General features: G+C 38.4%; 1 protein-coding gene across 5 annotated transcripts in view; it reads right to left on the bottom strand.

The window, feature by feature from the left end:
* Nucleotides 1-1,905: 1,905 nt before the first annotated feature.
* ESRP2 (epithelial splicing regulatory protein 2) overlaps nt 1,906-15,298 on the bottom strand; it is a 48,681-nt gene continuing 35,288 nt past the window's right edge. For 3 of the 5 annotated variants that reach the window (XM_052797265.1, XM_052797266.1, XM_052797264.1), the window contains exons 15-16: nt 15,061-15,238; nt 1,906-3,299 (exon numbers count right to left, since the gene is read on the bottom strand). In XM_052797265.1, coding sequence (XP_052653225.1) covers nt 3,141-3,299; nt 15,061-15,238 — 337 coding nt within the window. In that variant the 3' untranslated portion in view covers nt 1,906-3,140. Of the gene's footprint in view, nt 3,300-6,212; nt 6,325-15,060; nt 15,239-15,298 lie in introns of all 5 variants that reach the window. The other 2 variants (XM_052797268.1, XM_052797267.1) reach the window with 1 other exon arrangement.

Here is a 15,298-nt window from a genome sequence, read left to right on the forward strand (position 1 = left end):
GGAAACCGCTCTGGCAGGGGCCCGTCTCATTTAAGGGCAAAACCCCAGGCGGCAGGTGCAGGCCGCCTTCGCGTTTTCACCCCGTGCCGGCGCTGGGCGCCTGGGCACGCGGCGGCCGCCGGGAGGGCCCGGCGCGGCTGAGGGGAGCAACGGCCGCGGGGGCGGGTCTGGGCAGCGCGAGCCGCCGGCCCGACCCCGCGAGGAGGGGGCGGGAGGGCACCCGCGGCCCTGCAGGCCAGGCAGGACCCCCCCGGCAGGGGCAGGAAGGGCCTGCATTCCCCGTCACACACACCCCCGCCCCAAAACAAGGCCAGCAGGCATCCCCCCCCCCTTTTTTTTTTATTACTACTACTACTTTGTATTTATTTATTTATTTAATACTGGAGCAAGTGGGCTATGCTACTGTTTATTCTCTTACTATTACTTTCCTTCATGCTTCCTTCAGGCAAGACCACAGCGTTTTCAATATAAGAAAGGAAGTCCAGAGTGAGAGTGTCTCCAGGGCAGGCCTGTTGTCAGATGCCCAGCTGGGGGGCTCTGGTCTAACCAAAATGCTACCCCTGCCCTTGCAGTCGTTTTGCACAGATAACTTCTAGGAAAAAAAAAAAAAGTATGCTACGCACAGGGCCCATGTGTTACATCTTACAAACGCACAGCCTGAAGCATACAAGTTCAATTTCTATAACTAGTTTCCGCCATCTCATGCTGAACTGTGATTAAAACAGCAGTTGGTGATAGCTAAGCCTCTTTTTTAAGAGATAGCTAGATACAGACTTTGCACGTGGCAGTCTGTTTGTAATTTCAGTTCATGTTAGCATGGGACTGCACTTAAAAGTTACACTCCAATCATTGTTGACTAAGCCATAAAGCTGTTAAAAGAGTAAGGGGAATGTGTACATCTAAAACACAGCTGGTGTCCTATGGAAGGAGCAGTAACAAGCTGTAAAAAGACTAGATGCTTTTAGTAGATTAAGCACCATTTTAGCTAACAGAAAACTACAACTTCCATACAGGCTACTAAGAGAAAAATAAGATGTTTCAACTGATTGCAAAGCCATAACCAAGAGGTGACCAGATGGACCAGGACAGAATGTAACAGTGTAATAAATGGACTGGTAGCTACATGGCATAGATACTGCATTGCTCAGGATAGAGACTCCCCAAATTTTTAAAAGGGAGGCAAGCATTCTCCTCAAAGGCACAATGAGAATGTTAATTATAATGGTACAGCCCTCTCTAGTATTCAAATCACTTTAAAAGTAAGATTTCTGTAGACTTCACCAAAACAAATCTTGGAAACAGATTAATGCAAACAGTCCCACTTCACAACAATGAAAAAGCTTTTCCTCCAGTCCCACCTGACTGTGATAAAACTTCAGCTGGGAGGTTTTAATGATGAAATGGCATCTGGCATGGAATGCTTCTGACCAGAGAGAAACAAACCTTATCTTCTTAATATGATTTCCATGCCCCTGCCTCCATTTTTACTACAGAAAGGTTGTCTGGCTCCATCATGACATAAACGTAGCATTTTGCATTGCACAGAAAAGCAAGTCAGCCATTAGGTCAATTAAATACAAACACAAACAACATTTCAAGTTCAGTACTTTGTTTCCTCTGGCACCAGAACGAGAGAACTAAGCATGTAAACAGTTACATCACATTGCCTAAAAAGTGTTCCACTACAAGAGAAATATCTATCATGTATATTTCTGGCTTACCAGCACATGCAAGAAGAAAAAAAAAAAACAAAACCAACGAAAAACCCTGCACCACTCTCACAAGATATATATGCTTACCTAAATCTAGGAGAAAGAGAAAAATGAGTAAAAGGTTATTTATCAGAGAATGATGGCCCATGAAAATACACTGAAAGAAAGCATAAGTTACTTTCATAAGCCAATACACATCGTAAGCATCTCTTTTATTTGTTGTAATATAAAGAAGCATACATCATTCAGCTCTTTTAAGTACAACTCAAATTGTACACTAACAAAAAAAAGATCAATTCAGACATCCATGAAAATGTCACAACAGGATTCATTACATTTTGCTCTGCTGGTATTGCACTTGGAATGGTTTAAGTAAGGCACAGTAAAAACAAAGTCATTTAGTGCTTCTACAGCAGATGTCTTTTTTTAAACACATGCTACATGACGTAAAAGTACTTCTTCTAGCTTATGTATATACACACACAGGGAAAAAGAAAAAGCATGCACTAGAGGATTTAGATTTCAACATATCTTGTTTCATAATATACAAATAAAGTAGTTTAAAGATGTAAACAAATTGCATGCACATAAACTAGAGCAAAATCTTTAATACAGTATCTGAAAGCTATTATGCTTAAATAAAAAAATATAACTTATTAGTACTCAGGTTTATGTGCCATTTTTGTCCTGCAGAGATTAAAAGTTTGGGGCTGGGAGCAGGGAGTTATAGGTGGGCAGGGAGGATTTTTCTGGGTTTGCTGTTGTTTTTATTTTTTGCTTTACATGTTGGCAGCAGTACATTGGTAAGAAAGACACATATGGCTTTTGCAAAACAATGTATAATGAAAACATGAGGAAAAAGCACAATTGCATTTGGGGTCCAGCATCCTGGTATTTTCCAGTAAAGAACAAAACAAAACAAAAAAAATATCAACGTGATCTACGCTTTGAACTGGGAAAGCTATGCATTCCAAAAAGACCTTTCTAAAGACATTTAAACTCTACAAAACCAGACACTTTTTCAAGTGTAAACTCTTAAGAACTAAACACAGAAGAATCTGAATGACTCAAGCTTCGCTTTCCACTTCAAATGCTACTGAACACGTTTCTTCCATGGCTGTGATAGCTGAAGTGCTATTAGATTGCCTTCAGAATTAACTAGATGCCAGGAGTGGGTTTGCTTATTTTTAAACAAGTACATTAGAAATTAAGTAAATAAACTGCATAATTTTTGGTTTCACTTTGTCTTTGGCATAGGATATGCCATTTTTCAAATTAAATACAGGACATGTACCACTCTGCATTCCAACATATTATGCTGAAAAGGCACATTTGCTGCTGCCTGGGTGGCAAGGGAAGACTTCTTATTTTGCAAAAGGCACGGTGTTGAGTGCGACATTCTTTCCCCATCCCCCAAAGAGTGTTTAGTTAGACCAGGTACAGTTCTACATAGCGGCTTCCCAGGAGCTGTCCGTTTTTCTCAGCCACTGCTTTCTTAGCTAGGTCCAGGCTTGGAAAAGTCACCAATGCCTCTCCACTGGGCTGGCCACTAAAGTTGTAAAGCACGAGGATGGAATCTGCATGGAGCTGCAATGGTATGAGAAGACAAAAGAGAAAAAAAAACTATTACAGACCAGAGACCACACCTGGAAATGCAGTTTTTAATGCTGTGCATCGGGTTCACTCCACTCCTGTGTCTGTGGCAAAAGGTTCTTTCTGGACGTGAGAATGGGAAGGAGCAGAAGAGACTGAAGATTAAAAGAATTCAGTCTCAGCTTGGCAAACAGCAGCAGCAGCTCTTATTCTGCTGGTGTGCTGAACAGAATGATGTAGACATAATTCCATGCAAAGATTTTGCTAGAGAAGTAATTCAGATTAAAGGTTAATAAGAAAAGACTTGGATGTTAATAAAGGGTAAATGGAGCAAGAAAGCCCAGGCATTCAGTGAATAATTCTTGTGTTATGTGGACTACTGGCCAAGTGACAAAGGCTATAGGGTATGTGAATACTCCCACAAAGTTTAAAAAAAAAAAAAAAAAATGTTATAGAGCTGTATGAGAGTTCAGTGTTGGGAGGATGAGCTGAACTTCACACAGGTATACAGTGCAAGAAAGGTTGTTCAGTAAAACAAAGTAAAATTTGGTGCAGTCCAACTGAATTAAAGAGATCTTTATTGTAATTTTAACAAGGCTAAGAAAAAAGCAGGATAGCAAATGAGATTATTTAGTCATTGGAGCTGATTTACTTTGGAGTGCATTTGCCCTCGTGAATTCTTAAAAGGCAGTTCCAAAATGCTGCGTTTAAAGCAGACATCTCTGTCCTATGGTACCCCAACCATTTCTGATAACATGCTAGAAGCCCTTCCAAGCTAAGTTTGGAAGCCCTATTTGTTGGATAGAAATGGATCTCAGTGAAGTTTCAAAACCAAAGGTTGAAGGATCAAAAAGCTCAGCATACAAGGTTAATTTGTTGGACAAATCAGTGCCAGACAAAACATACGGTCTATGCCTGAAAAATCAATCAGTTTTATGAGTATTAACCCAATTCAAGTTAAGTTCATGTGACGTATGTCCTCATGAGTTTAGAAAAGGTTAAAATATTTAAGGGCTTCAATTTTCGTAGAATTTATGTGTGTCTGGTATACTGCAAGAAATATCAGACCAGTAGCAGTTTCTGATCAGCTTTACATTCAAACCTATGAAAATAAAGCAAGTACATGCCAGAGTTTCACTCACCCAAACACCTAGCAGGCAGTAAAAGTATTCTTAAGATATAAGCAACAGTACACTTTAGAAATTAAAAGCATGTACAAGACAGTACAGACTCATATAATTTCTTCCCACAGAACTAAAGTTAGTCAAGAAATAGCATGCAGAAAGAAATTCAAAGACAAATAAAAAACATCACATCCAAAGCCCAGTTCAGGTTTGGTTTATTTCAGAATAACACTGTGCTCAAAGGGAAAGTTGTACACAGTTTGGGTTGTGCTGCAAACCTGAGCTAAAAATGGTCTGCTCTAAACCAGCTCTTTGCTGTTAATCCATATGGGATCAAGTCATTTACCATCAGTCCTGAATGTAAGTTTAATATTGCAGTTCAGAGTCAGCTGAAAACACACATGGAGCACAGTTAGACCTCTGAGCACAGAGGAGAGCTTTAAAAAGTAGTTTAAATAGCAACATTGGTGTAATACCAATGTTAGGATCTGCATAGAAAGTTAGCAGAGAAGTCTACACGTTCTGCAAGCAACGTAATTAAGAGTTAAATAAACCCCTTCAGTTTCTTTTTAAGACACACTAGTTTTAGTTTCTTATTTATAGATAGAAATAGATTTTCTTTATGTTCATATATTTTTAAAAATATAGATTCAAATCCATACAAATCTTTTTTCTGGATGTTTTGTTCTAAAAAGAGTGGTATCTGTATGATACTACTTTGGACTGCTTAGAATTCAGGATGGGCTACTCCATGAATTATTTTCTAGTCAAAGACTGTTTCCATCTCATACACAGTAGAACCCTATTGCTGATTTGGTTTTCCAGTTAATCTGGGTAAAACAAGAGACCCAAACAGGTTGTCCAAGGTCACATAAATATGGAAATGCTCAGATTAATAATGGGTGTTCTTCTGTACACCACCAGACCATGCAACCTCTAGTGTACCTTCCCCCTAGCAGATGTAAAAGTATCATGAGAAACCAACCGAGTTGACGGTGATTACGCGAAGGTAATTCTATCAAGGCACAGTATTTGATTGTCATTTTTTGTACTGAAAGTTTTATGTGGTTTTTTTTTTTTTTTTTAAGAGAAAAAGACATAATAACTCATCAGTAGCATTTTGAATGGAATACAGTGGTATTGGGATGTCATGAACTCCATGTAGGTCACAACAAAATTTCTTTAAGAATTACGTGTTAGTGCCAAAAATGCAGGGAAGTTTACCATTGGCAAATTTAGTTAGTTGCATTAGAAAGCCACTACACCAAAGAAACCTCTCCTAAAAAAAAGAACGGAATAGTTCACATTGCATTAGGGAGACCAAGAAACAGAGAAATTAATTTCTAGACAGATATATGATACAGGAAAGAGAAAGCCAGAGGTTTGGGGTTTTTTGCACACACATTTGTGTGAGATTTATAGTCATATCAAGAAAAAAAAATCCATCTTCTATGACTATGCTAAAAATAAAATATTGGACTGAAAGCTTCACATGAGAAACAAGCACTAATAAACCCTTCTCGAAGTTCAACACACCATCTGAGCAGAACCAGGCAATCGCACTACCTCCACCACTGCTATCCCATCAACTACAGATCACAATTGGCCTATTTCCTTAGGTTAGTTGATTTTTTAATAGGACAAAAGCAGAAAGATTAAAGCAAGGATACCAACACAAGCTACAAAGGGGAAAAAGCCATAAGCAAAAAACTCTGTATGACCAAGCCCTTCTTTCCCTTCCCATTCACCACTGGAGACCCAGTTTCTGCCAGTCGCATCTTACCTTCTTCAGAAGTTACAAAGAGTTACAAACAGACCCACTCTTTCGGTGCTTGTAACACACTCCTTGCTTGATCGCTCAGCTGAATAAGGCCATTGTAGTCATCAGGTGCATACTACAGTACAAGTGTGATATATGATAATCAGCAAGAGAAGGAACAGTTCTGGTACAGCAAGCCACGCAGATGATCATTTGCAACCATAATTAAGAGCATCAGCTATAATAACTGGCAGGAGACAGTGAATTTGACAGATACTATTTTTATGCAAGATAAAAAAAAAATACATCAACTGAATTACTGGTTGTAGAAATAGATTTAAAGTAAACGCATGTGGGTAATATTCTAAACTGTGTATTTCAACTGTTCCTTATCGAGGAAGGGAAATAGTTCAGACCATGAAGTGCTCCTTTTTTCATTCTACTTATGAGACAGCAGCATCAGATAACAAAACTCTTCAGTTTGCATAATCATGCTTCCAGTAATGACTCTCACTGGGACAGATGAGCATCTTCCAGCATGCATACTGAAGTGGGGGATTAGAAGAAGTGTACGGATCTCATTCAGACTTTTATGCAGTCATGGAAACAAACAGCAGCTTCTCTAGAGTGGAGTAATAAACACTTCAGCTGCATATAACACTTGCATTACATAGACTACACCAGTGTAGTTAAAGAAAATTAATGTCCCAGCATGAATGCACTTAAAAGCTAAAATAGCATTTACACTAGTATGGTAAATTTCCATATAGGAAAAAGAAATAAACTATACAGTGTAACTGCATCATGATAGATTTGCAGTAGAAGAATATTAAAATAAAAATAATGACTGTACAGCACAGTCACACCAATAAATTAAAACAAAAAACCCCACATGTGGATCAGATCTAAAAAAAATATTTGAGATCCTGAATCCAAATAGTAATCATGCATACTATTGGAGGCCCTGATACAAATATGAAATCTATAGTCAGAAAATAGATCTTGAGGAATATGAAACATTGTTTTGTATCTATCTCATAATCTTTCCAAATTATATATCCTGGAAAGGGACTAAGCCTTCTTGCACATGCTACAAAGACTACTGAAATGCCTCCTGTAATCCAGAAGACAAAATGTTTAGCATAACCCAGGTTACAGAGTATCCTTTCAGTGGCAAGAAGAGTTTCCCCATCTCCCCCAAAATGGCCCTTTGGCACTAATGTTTTAGAGGATTGCCAAATGCACACAATGTAGACATACTATGCTGCCTTCCTTTGGTATTTCTATAAAACAAAAAGTCTCCTGCCAGCTTAGGGAGAAAAAGGTATTATATTTGGGCATACAGGACACATGTATCCATCCAAAGTGAAGTTGAAGAGAAAAAAAACAACCATCAGAGTATACACCTTCCACAGAGAACAATAACCGAGAGCCCAGAGAACGTAAAAGAAAAGAAGAACCTCCCAGAATTTTTACTACTGAATTCTAGCCACCTTCACATCTAGACCCATGCCATTAAGTAAAAGACAAATACAAGAAGTATTTTCTAGATAGTCTCTGCCAGGGCAACCAGACCGTGCAAATATTAGATTTATCAGTTCCCAGACCTGCCCTTGAAACAAATCTACAAAATGTAAGTTTACTCTTTGGAAGGAATGTCTCAAGATAGTACATACTTTAGATTATCAGTAGATGTACAGTAGGTAAAGATCTATAGTCTTGTGAGGGATGGTGTTTAAAACATTACACTTGAAATGCATCAACAATGTGGAAAACATGAAAGTGGGAAAACTACCCCACACAGAAATGACAAAGTTGTCAGAGCTTAGGCCTAGGCTGAGAGAGAGAGATCAAAATACCCAGCAATAGAAGCAACTTTTAATCACAAAAAGATAGGTAAGAGAGTGTAGTTAAAATTAAAACAGAAGCTGTGGAATAGTAAATTCTTCAAACTTACAGATTTCAAAAAGTAGTACTGCAAACCAAGCTAGGAAGTGAGGGAATTCTTATTCCCTGTGAATGAAATGGAAACTACCCTAACTTGCCTGAGGAAGTACATGATCATGAATACTTCTGATTCTGTCTGCGTTTCAGAAACCCGTAGGAACAAAACAAAAACATCCAACCATGCAGGACAAACAGTGTAAAGCCAAGGGTAAACCTATAAACTCAAAATGGAAATACAGTTTTGCTTGCTTCACCTGCAATGCAGTAGGCCAAATTCTGCTTCCATTTAGATTTGAAAAATACCACCTAGTGGTTTAACCCCCCAGTATAACCAGTTGCAAGTTCACTGAGCTAGATTCTAGCAGTTTCCTGTATACACATTATTGAGACCCGAGACAGTATGACAATACTGAGATAATATGAAACTTCACGTTGTATTTTCAAATACCTACCCTTAACACACAAATAACTGGTTATAAGTTACTAAATACTGTAATAGTTCCCCTTAAATTTAAGGGAAATAAAATTAAAAGCAGCCCTGTTAGTGTCTCCACTATCCTCCTCTTATCCCACTATCCTCTCATTCCCACCTTCCTTGCTTCTCTGAACTGAAGCACAGCCTCTTTCCTCAGAGTTGCTGCCTTGTTCCCTCCTCCCTTAAATGAAGAGCTCCATTAGAAAAGTCAGCCTCAGATGTTAAGGACATCAAGACATACGGTTCTCAGCATACACTCTGGTGCTATACTGACTTCTTCCAGTGATCAGAGATGGGAGCTAGGATCAAGAAAGATGGAAACTAAATACAGAAACTAGGTATGGGATAAGGTTTGCATTTAGAACCTAACCTAGGAGAAGGAAGCAAAACAGAACCTTTGCAAGTGGTTACTAAATAAGGTTCTGGGGTCAACCATCAGCTCTACAGCAGGCTGCAAGATTGCAGGAAGAATATGCATACATACTGGGAAAAAACCCACAGCTGATTGGAACAGAGATTACATCAAATAGTGAAGAATGGCATTTCCTGTTCTCTACATTCTTGTTATCTCCCCTGTGACAGTAGGGGCTTTTATAGCTTAAGACAAGTCTGTTAATAATGGCGAAATGATGTTTCCTGAATGACATGTTGCTTCTTTACAGAATCAGCAGTTTACCTTACAAGTGTAAGGTAAATACCTTTCTAGGTATTAACATTTGAAATGGCAGAGATATTTCAACTTGCGTATATTAAATAATGATTATAATATTAAATAATGTATTACAATGGACTATATAATAATAATAAAAGACAGATGCACATTAAATAGCACTAACTCCACTCTCCTAAAGGAGATGACCATTTCTGACCAACAATTACCTCCAGTATGGTAGCATCTCCCAGACAGACTATCTGCTATGCTTATTGCAGTGCAAAGCTTTTTAAGGTGATAGGAATCAGAGACAGACTGGTTAATAAAGAGGTAGTATACTATACTCCCTCCTTGTACATGTTTTTTTTTTCTTCAAGCTATTTTATTTCTTTCAGAAATACCTGTTACACTGAGGGGAATATGGGACTGTTCTTGTTCCCTCACAGACTGTGCACAGATTTAACCAGGTCACTAACCAGTGAGACATTGATTTTAATTTCATTTTTTGCAGTTCCCATAGTGGATGTTTAAAGATCAGTCTAAAAACAGCATATGCAAAGCAATCTAGGGGGAAAAAAATCCAGTGCTAAAAACAAAATTAAAATTGGAAAGCATATTTAGATGTGTCCCAACTGGAAAAAAAACAAGGGGAAATGAAAGAAAAGAAAAACATCATAGGCAAAATGGCCACATCAGGATTGCAGCTGCAATTCTAGCCTAAACTAGCGATAAACTCTATCACAGAACAGTTCCTAAAGGGAAGAAATCCAGCTCTCATACTTTGGAAAAAAGTCTAGATACAGTAAGCCTGGAATGTAGAGTCAGATTTGATGAGTAGCTAACTGCAACCTTTGACACAAGAGTCAGGAGAAATACCCAAAGCTGGCTTTGCCACTGAAGTATATCAATTGTACCTTAGGAGTGCCAATACAAGCACCAGCAACCACCTGAATGCTCTGTGGAACAGACAGTGGAATACATAATGCCTGTTCCCAGAAATACAGCATGAAGATGGTGCCACTTTAGTCGCTTGCTTCAAGCATGGGAAGCAACAGACAGAAACAGCAGCCACTAATTTACTAGTCCCAGCCTCACAGATGCTTTCTCCACATAGACAACATTTCCAGGTGGAAGATAAATTTAGGAATAAAGCAAAACGAACAGCATACTCTATCCTGAGAGCACAGGGGTGAGCATATAATAACGTCTATATTGCCAGATGACTTAAAATATCAGTAAGTGGGAATTCTTCCTCTACCACATCCTCTTTCCCTTCCCTAGTCAGAAGGTGCTATGCCTAGAATTGGCACACAGACGATGGGGTATCCCTCTCAGACTACAAAGCGTCAGATTTCAAAAGGAACCCATAGAAAACAGAGAATACTTCTTTGTTTAAGCATGCATTTCAGAGAAAAAAACCCTAATCCCTAAAAAGTCAGCAACAATGAAGCCTGCTGTCCTGATACAAAAGAGAAATGTTGTTAATGCCCTTGGAATTTAGCCATCCATCCACTTCACTTCTTTATTACGTTTTAAGCACAAGTCACCCTCCTCCCCCCCCCTCAATGAGCCTTGAATTCTGGGTCTCTGAAGACTTGGAAGATTAATATACTGCAAAAGCTCTTTTTAGCTGCAGATAAAAGGCACCTAAGTCCAGTATAGGTTTAAAGAACAGTATTTCTTTTAAGCTTCTCTTACATAAAAACATGTACACAAAGAAGTCTCTACATTTCCATCCTAACCTTTTTCAGCAAATTCAGGAGGCTTTAAATAAAGCTCAGATGGTGACTGTGGCCCCTAAATCTTAGTCTTCTCCTAGTTTATTTTTTTACCAATTCTGAATGAAACATACTACTATACTTACACACAACTTACCTAAAGAGCAAGTCTGCTTTCTAAGAACTAATCAACACAGTCTTTTTCAGGCAGTCATGAGTTCACTTTACGTTCATGCCAACCTCCAATACACTGGGCAACTACTACTAAATGCGTGCTGAATCCCAGCTAAGACAACAGTTGTGAACTAGCTTTTGGCCAGCTAAGACCATGGGCACAGTTAAATTGCATCTACTTGTACATAAACCTCACAGTTCTTGTCAGAATACCAACTCTGTCCATGTCAGCAGTAAACCTGCATTCTCATAAGAAGAAGAAAAAAAAAATTTAGGTCATTATTTGGAGACTAGAAATATTTCTCATTGATTCATTTAGTGGCTAAAGAGGAAAATCCATAGAGGATTTAGCCAGTAAATAAAGAAAAATACTTTTTAGTGAAAAATTTTGTTCTGGTATGCACAAACAACTTCACGTAAATCCATCACTAAACTACTACACCTGTTCCTTCCTTATTTACTCGGTTTCTCTCACTGCTTCTACAACTGTACAGAGAGATGGCCTAAAGTAACACTGAGAAGTCTGCTGCATGTAATTTTTGCACTATTTTTGCACTACTTCTTCCTCAAACTTTTCCCCATAGGATCTGAAATACAAATTATTTTTCCTAATTCTAGAAGGGTCTCTTCACAATCACATATTTTTCAAACTATAAGGGAAGTTTCCTGTAAACATCCATAGATCCCTTACCTCAACATAATGCCCAAAGACCAGCATCTGCTGAGCAGCTGGTGTTTTACCACCTGTCAGAGCAACTACTGTCATCGTCATCCCATTGTCTTATCTGAATTGTATAGTGGTTTTTTTTGTTGCTGTGGTTTTGGTTGTTATGGGAGTTGTTTGTTGTTGTTTTTTTAAGTATCCTTTAGCTATGTATCCAATATATAACTGGAGTCAAATCAATGGCCCTGTTGCATTACAGTACAACTAAAAAGCAGTTTAACATGAATTACCTACTGAATCAGCGAGAACCAATATTGGCTCTCTTGAAGATTACAGTACACTACAATATTATACAGAAAGGTGATGGGGAAAATTACCATCTCTAAGATTTACTATTAAAATTCTTCACAGGTTTTTCAAAATTGTTTAATGCAACATACATTAAACACATGCAATCTGGAAGGAATTTTCAACAATGAAAACAAAGCAGAACTACAAGAAATCAAGCTGTTGAACCACTAAACAAGAGGCTACTGCTGATAAAATTAAATTAAAATGCTGATCTGCAGATTTTTACATTATTTATTATTAGAAGCATGTACTGATATTGAGACCAGCGTGTTAAAGCCCATGGTAAGCAAACTCTATCTCTTAAGAGGCAGGTCTGGTATGAAAGGTGCTTTCACTTAAGTAGCAACATATCCATACATGCAATGCACAGAGCCCACGAAGACTAAAGGAAGAAAACAGAAGAGAATAAAGCAAGAATTAAAACTTAAAACCTGTTCTCTTCAGACAAGGACATACAAAGACAAAAAATCACCCTTCAATCTCAGCATCTCCGATCTGGTTCCCAGAATACCAACATTGAAGCCCACTGAATACCAACATCAATTAGTTATACAGAAATTAAAACCATGCCCAAACCACTGGTGATTATTAGGGGCTCACTTTATAAACAAGCAGAAGCATCGTGCAATAAATCCTTGGGCAGCAGCAGAAAATGAAAAAATAATGTGAGGAGAGAGGAAAGGGGAGGAAAAAAGAAAAAAAGATTAGTTATTGCTCCAGAGACATAATATTGTCCCAACACAGTAAGTCACCACCTCTTTTTTCCCCTAAAGGAATGAGCAAGTATAAAACTAGCATTACCACATGCGGGATTCCAAGAACAATTCAAAATAATTCCTTGGCTCCTTTATAAGATATTGAACCCGATCCCATTTGGACACCATCTTCTAAAGAAATCAAAGAGGTGACCAATTTAATAACAGTGACTGATGATGACAGGAGGTTGCAGCAGAAGAATATAGTTTTCATCTTGTAGCAAAATCTCTATTTGAGACATTTAATTGTGCAATACAACACTATGAACTGCTCTCCAAATGCAGAAACAAGGAAAAGGGCAAATTCAGCACCAGACCCAAAGTTCAGATTCACTAAACTGAAGATTTAGTGGAAGACAGAGCTACTAGACATTCTCACTAACCAGTTCCATGCACAGACAGGTTCAGGTCACATTTTTCAACAGTGCACTTATACATCTAGCTGAATTTCAATTTAGAAAATAGGCTTCCTCACTTAAAGTTTTAATACACCCACCATCCATCTACCAAAAACCCCAGTCAGTTAAAAAAAAAAAAAAAAAAAAAAAAAAGGTAAAATATCAATGGCTAAGCAACAGATGAACAGATGAAATCATGAAAGCCACAAGTAACCGAACTTGGTTTGAACTCTGGAAATATCTGTTGAAGAAAAAGCCATAAAGTACAATGACATTTAGTTTCTTTTTAATGTTTGTCAAAATTCATCATACTTTTTAAGCTAAATAATATAGCTTTAAGCTTATATTTAGCTATAAGCTAAACCTTCAAATTTTTCCACTGAAAAACCAAGTATGAGAAACTACTTTCAAACATAAATGTAACTTTTGAAAAGAAGCCACAACAGGTGGAGCACTGTATCTTCCAAATACTCAAGACTCAGAACATATATATTTAAGCATCTGTTCTCAGTCTACACTCATTTACATAGCAGACATCTGGCTCTACAAACTAAAGCCCGTTGTCCTTTAAGAATTCTAAAGAAGAAAAAAAAAAAAAAAAAAAAAAAGAAAACATACCATGCCTGAATGTTTCATATTAACTGCTGCTATGCATTAAAAAGAATCTTACACTTTAGCAATACCACTGTTATCCAACTTACAGAATTTTGAAGGACAAACATGAAAAAATTGTCTTCTTTTCATGCATATCACTTGAACAGTGGTTTGAGACCCACCAAGAGGATTTTAAGTCAGGGCTTTTGAGTAGTACCAAAAGTGCAGATTTGGTATTTGTGTAAGTGCCATTATCCACAGAAGCTAAATACTCACCAGAACGTACAATATTCAATTATCTTTCCTTTTAGCAAACACGTAGTGACAAAACACGGATATAGATACAATATCCTCTGAGATGAAAGGCAGAAGACATGGAAAGACCCATTCCATGAATTCGAATAAGTGCTGCTGGAAAAAAAATGTTTGTACATCGTGCTTTTTTTTTTTTTAGTGTTCCTCAAGCAGGTAAGTTTCTATGTGTTTGCTCACTGATCGAGCATTGAATCAGTACATAGGTGACTGAAGTCACCTACAGCATGTAGAATATTGGCTATCAGTATAAAATGGTTTGGAAAATACAGTTTTCCTTTAGGTTGCAATGTAACACAGTTTTAATGGAAAATGTTTCTGCTTGTAACCAAAATAATTAGTCCTTGAAAGAGTGTCTGACAGACGTGTCTGTCTGTCTCCTTTTGAAAGCAAGTCACCGCACCTAGGTCAACGCCTTTTGTACTAGAAATTTGCTCTCAGCAGACTATAACACTTAAGTCTTGAAGGTCAAACACTGACCCTACCTAGGGCTCCGGCCAAAAAGGGGCCAGAACTGAAAGCTTTTGGCAGCCCTCACCTTCCCTCTGGCAGCCCCTTCGCAGCCCCACTCACACTGGGGCTCTGCGCTTTCTCCCTCTCCAAACTCAAACCCTAACCCTAGACAATCACTGCTTTCAAATTAGGATATGTCTATTATATAAGAAACAAGGCAAATTGTATATTATACTTCGGTCTGCCAGTTAAATATACAACATAGAGCTTGCACACTTGTTCAGCAACTTCCAAAAGCACTCACTTGCTCAGTTTGATCCCCACTTATCGTTACTCGGCAGTCCAAATACAATATCAAGGAGAGGGACTGCATACTAACCTGGTACCCCTGGAAGAAACTGAGTATCTCCTTCATTCCTGTGTTATATGGCAAGCCCTGCATACGGACTAATGCTCCAGGCTGGGGCAGAATCGGAGTGTGGGTGGCAGTGGCAGCAGCGGCTACAGATCCCGGAGGAGCTGCAATATAACCCACCGTGGTAGGCGATACTGGAGGACTGAAAGAGAAAGAGGGGCAAAATTGTTATGAAAACCAATAACTGGTTTTAGTAGTCGGA

This window comes from Harpia harpyja, chromosome 9 (genome assembly GCF_026419915.1).
Source record: "Harpia harpyja isolate bHarHar1 chromosome 9, bHarHar1 primary haplotype, whole genome shotgun sequence".
Classification (NCBI taxonomy): Eukaryota; Metazoa; Chordata; class Aves; order Accipitriformes; family Accipitridae; genus Harpia; species Harpia harpyja.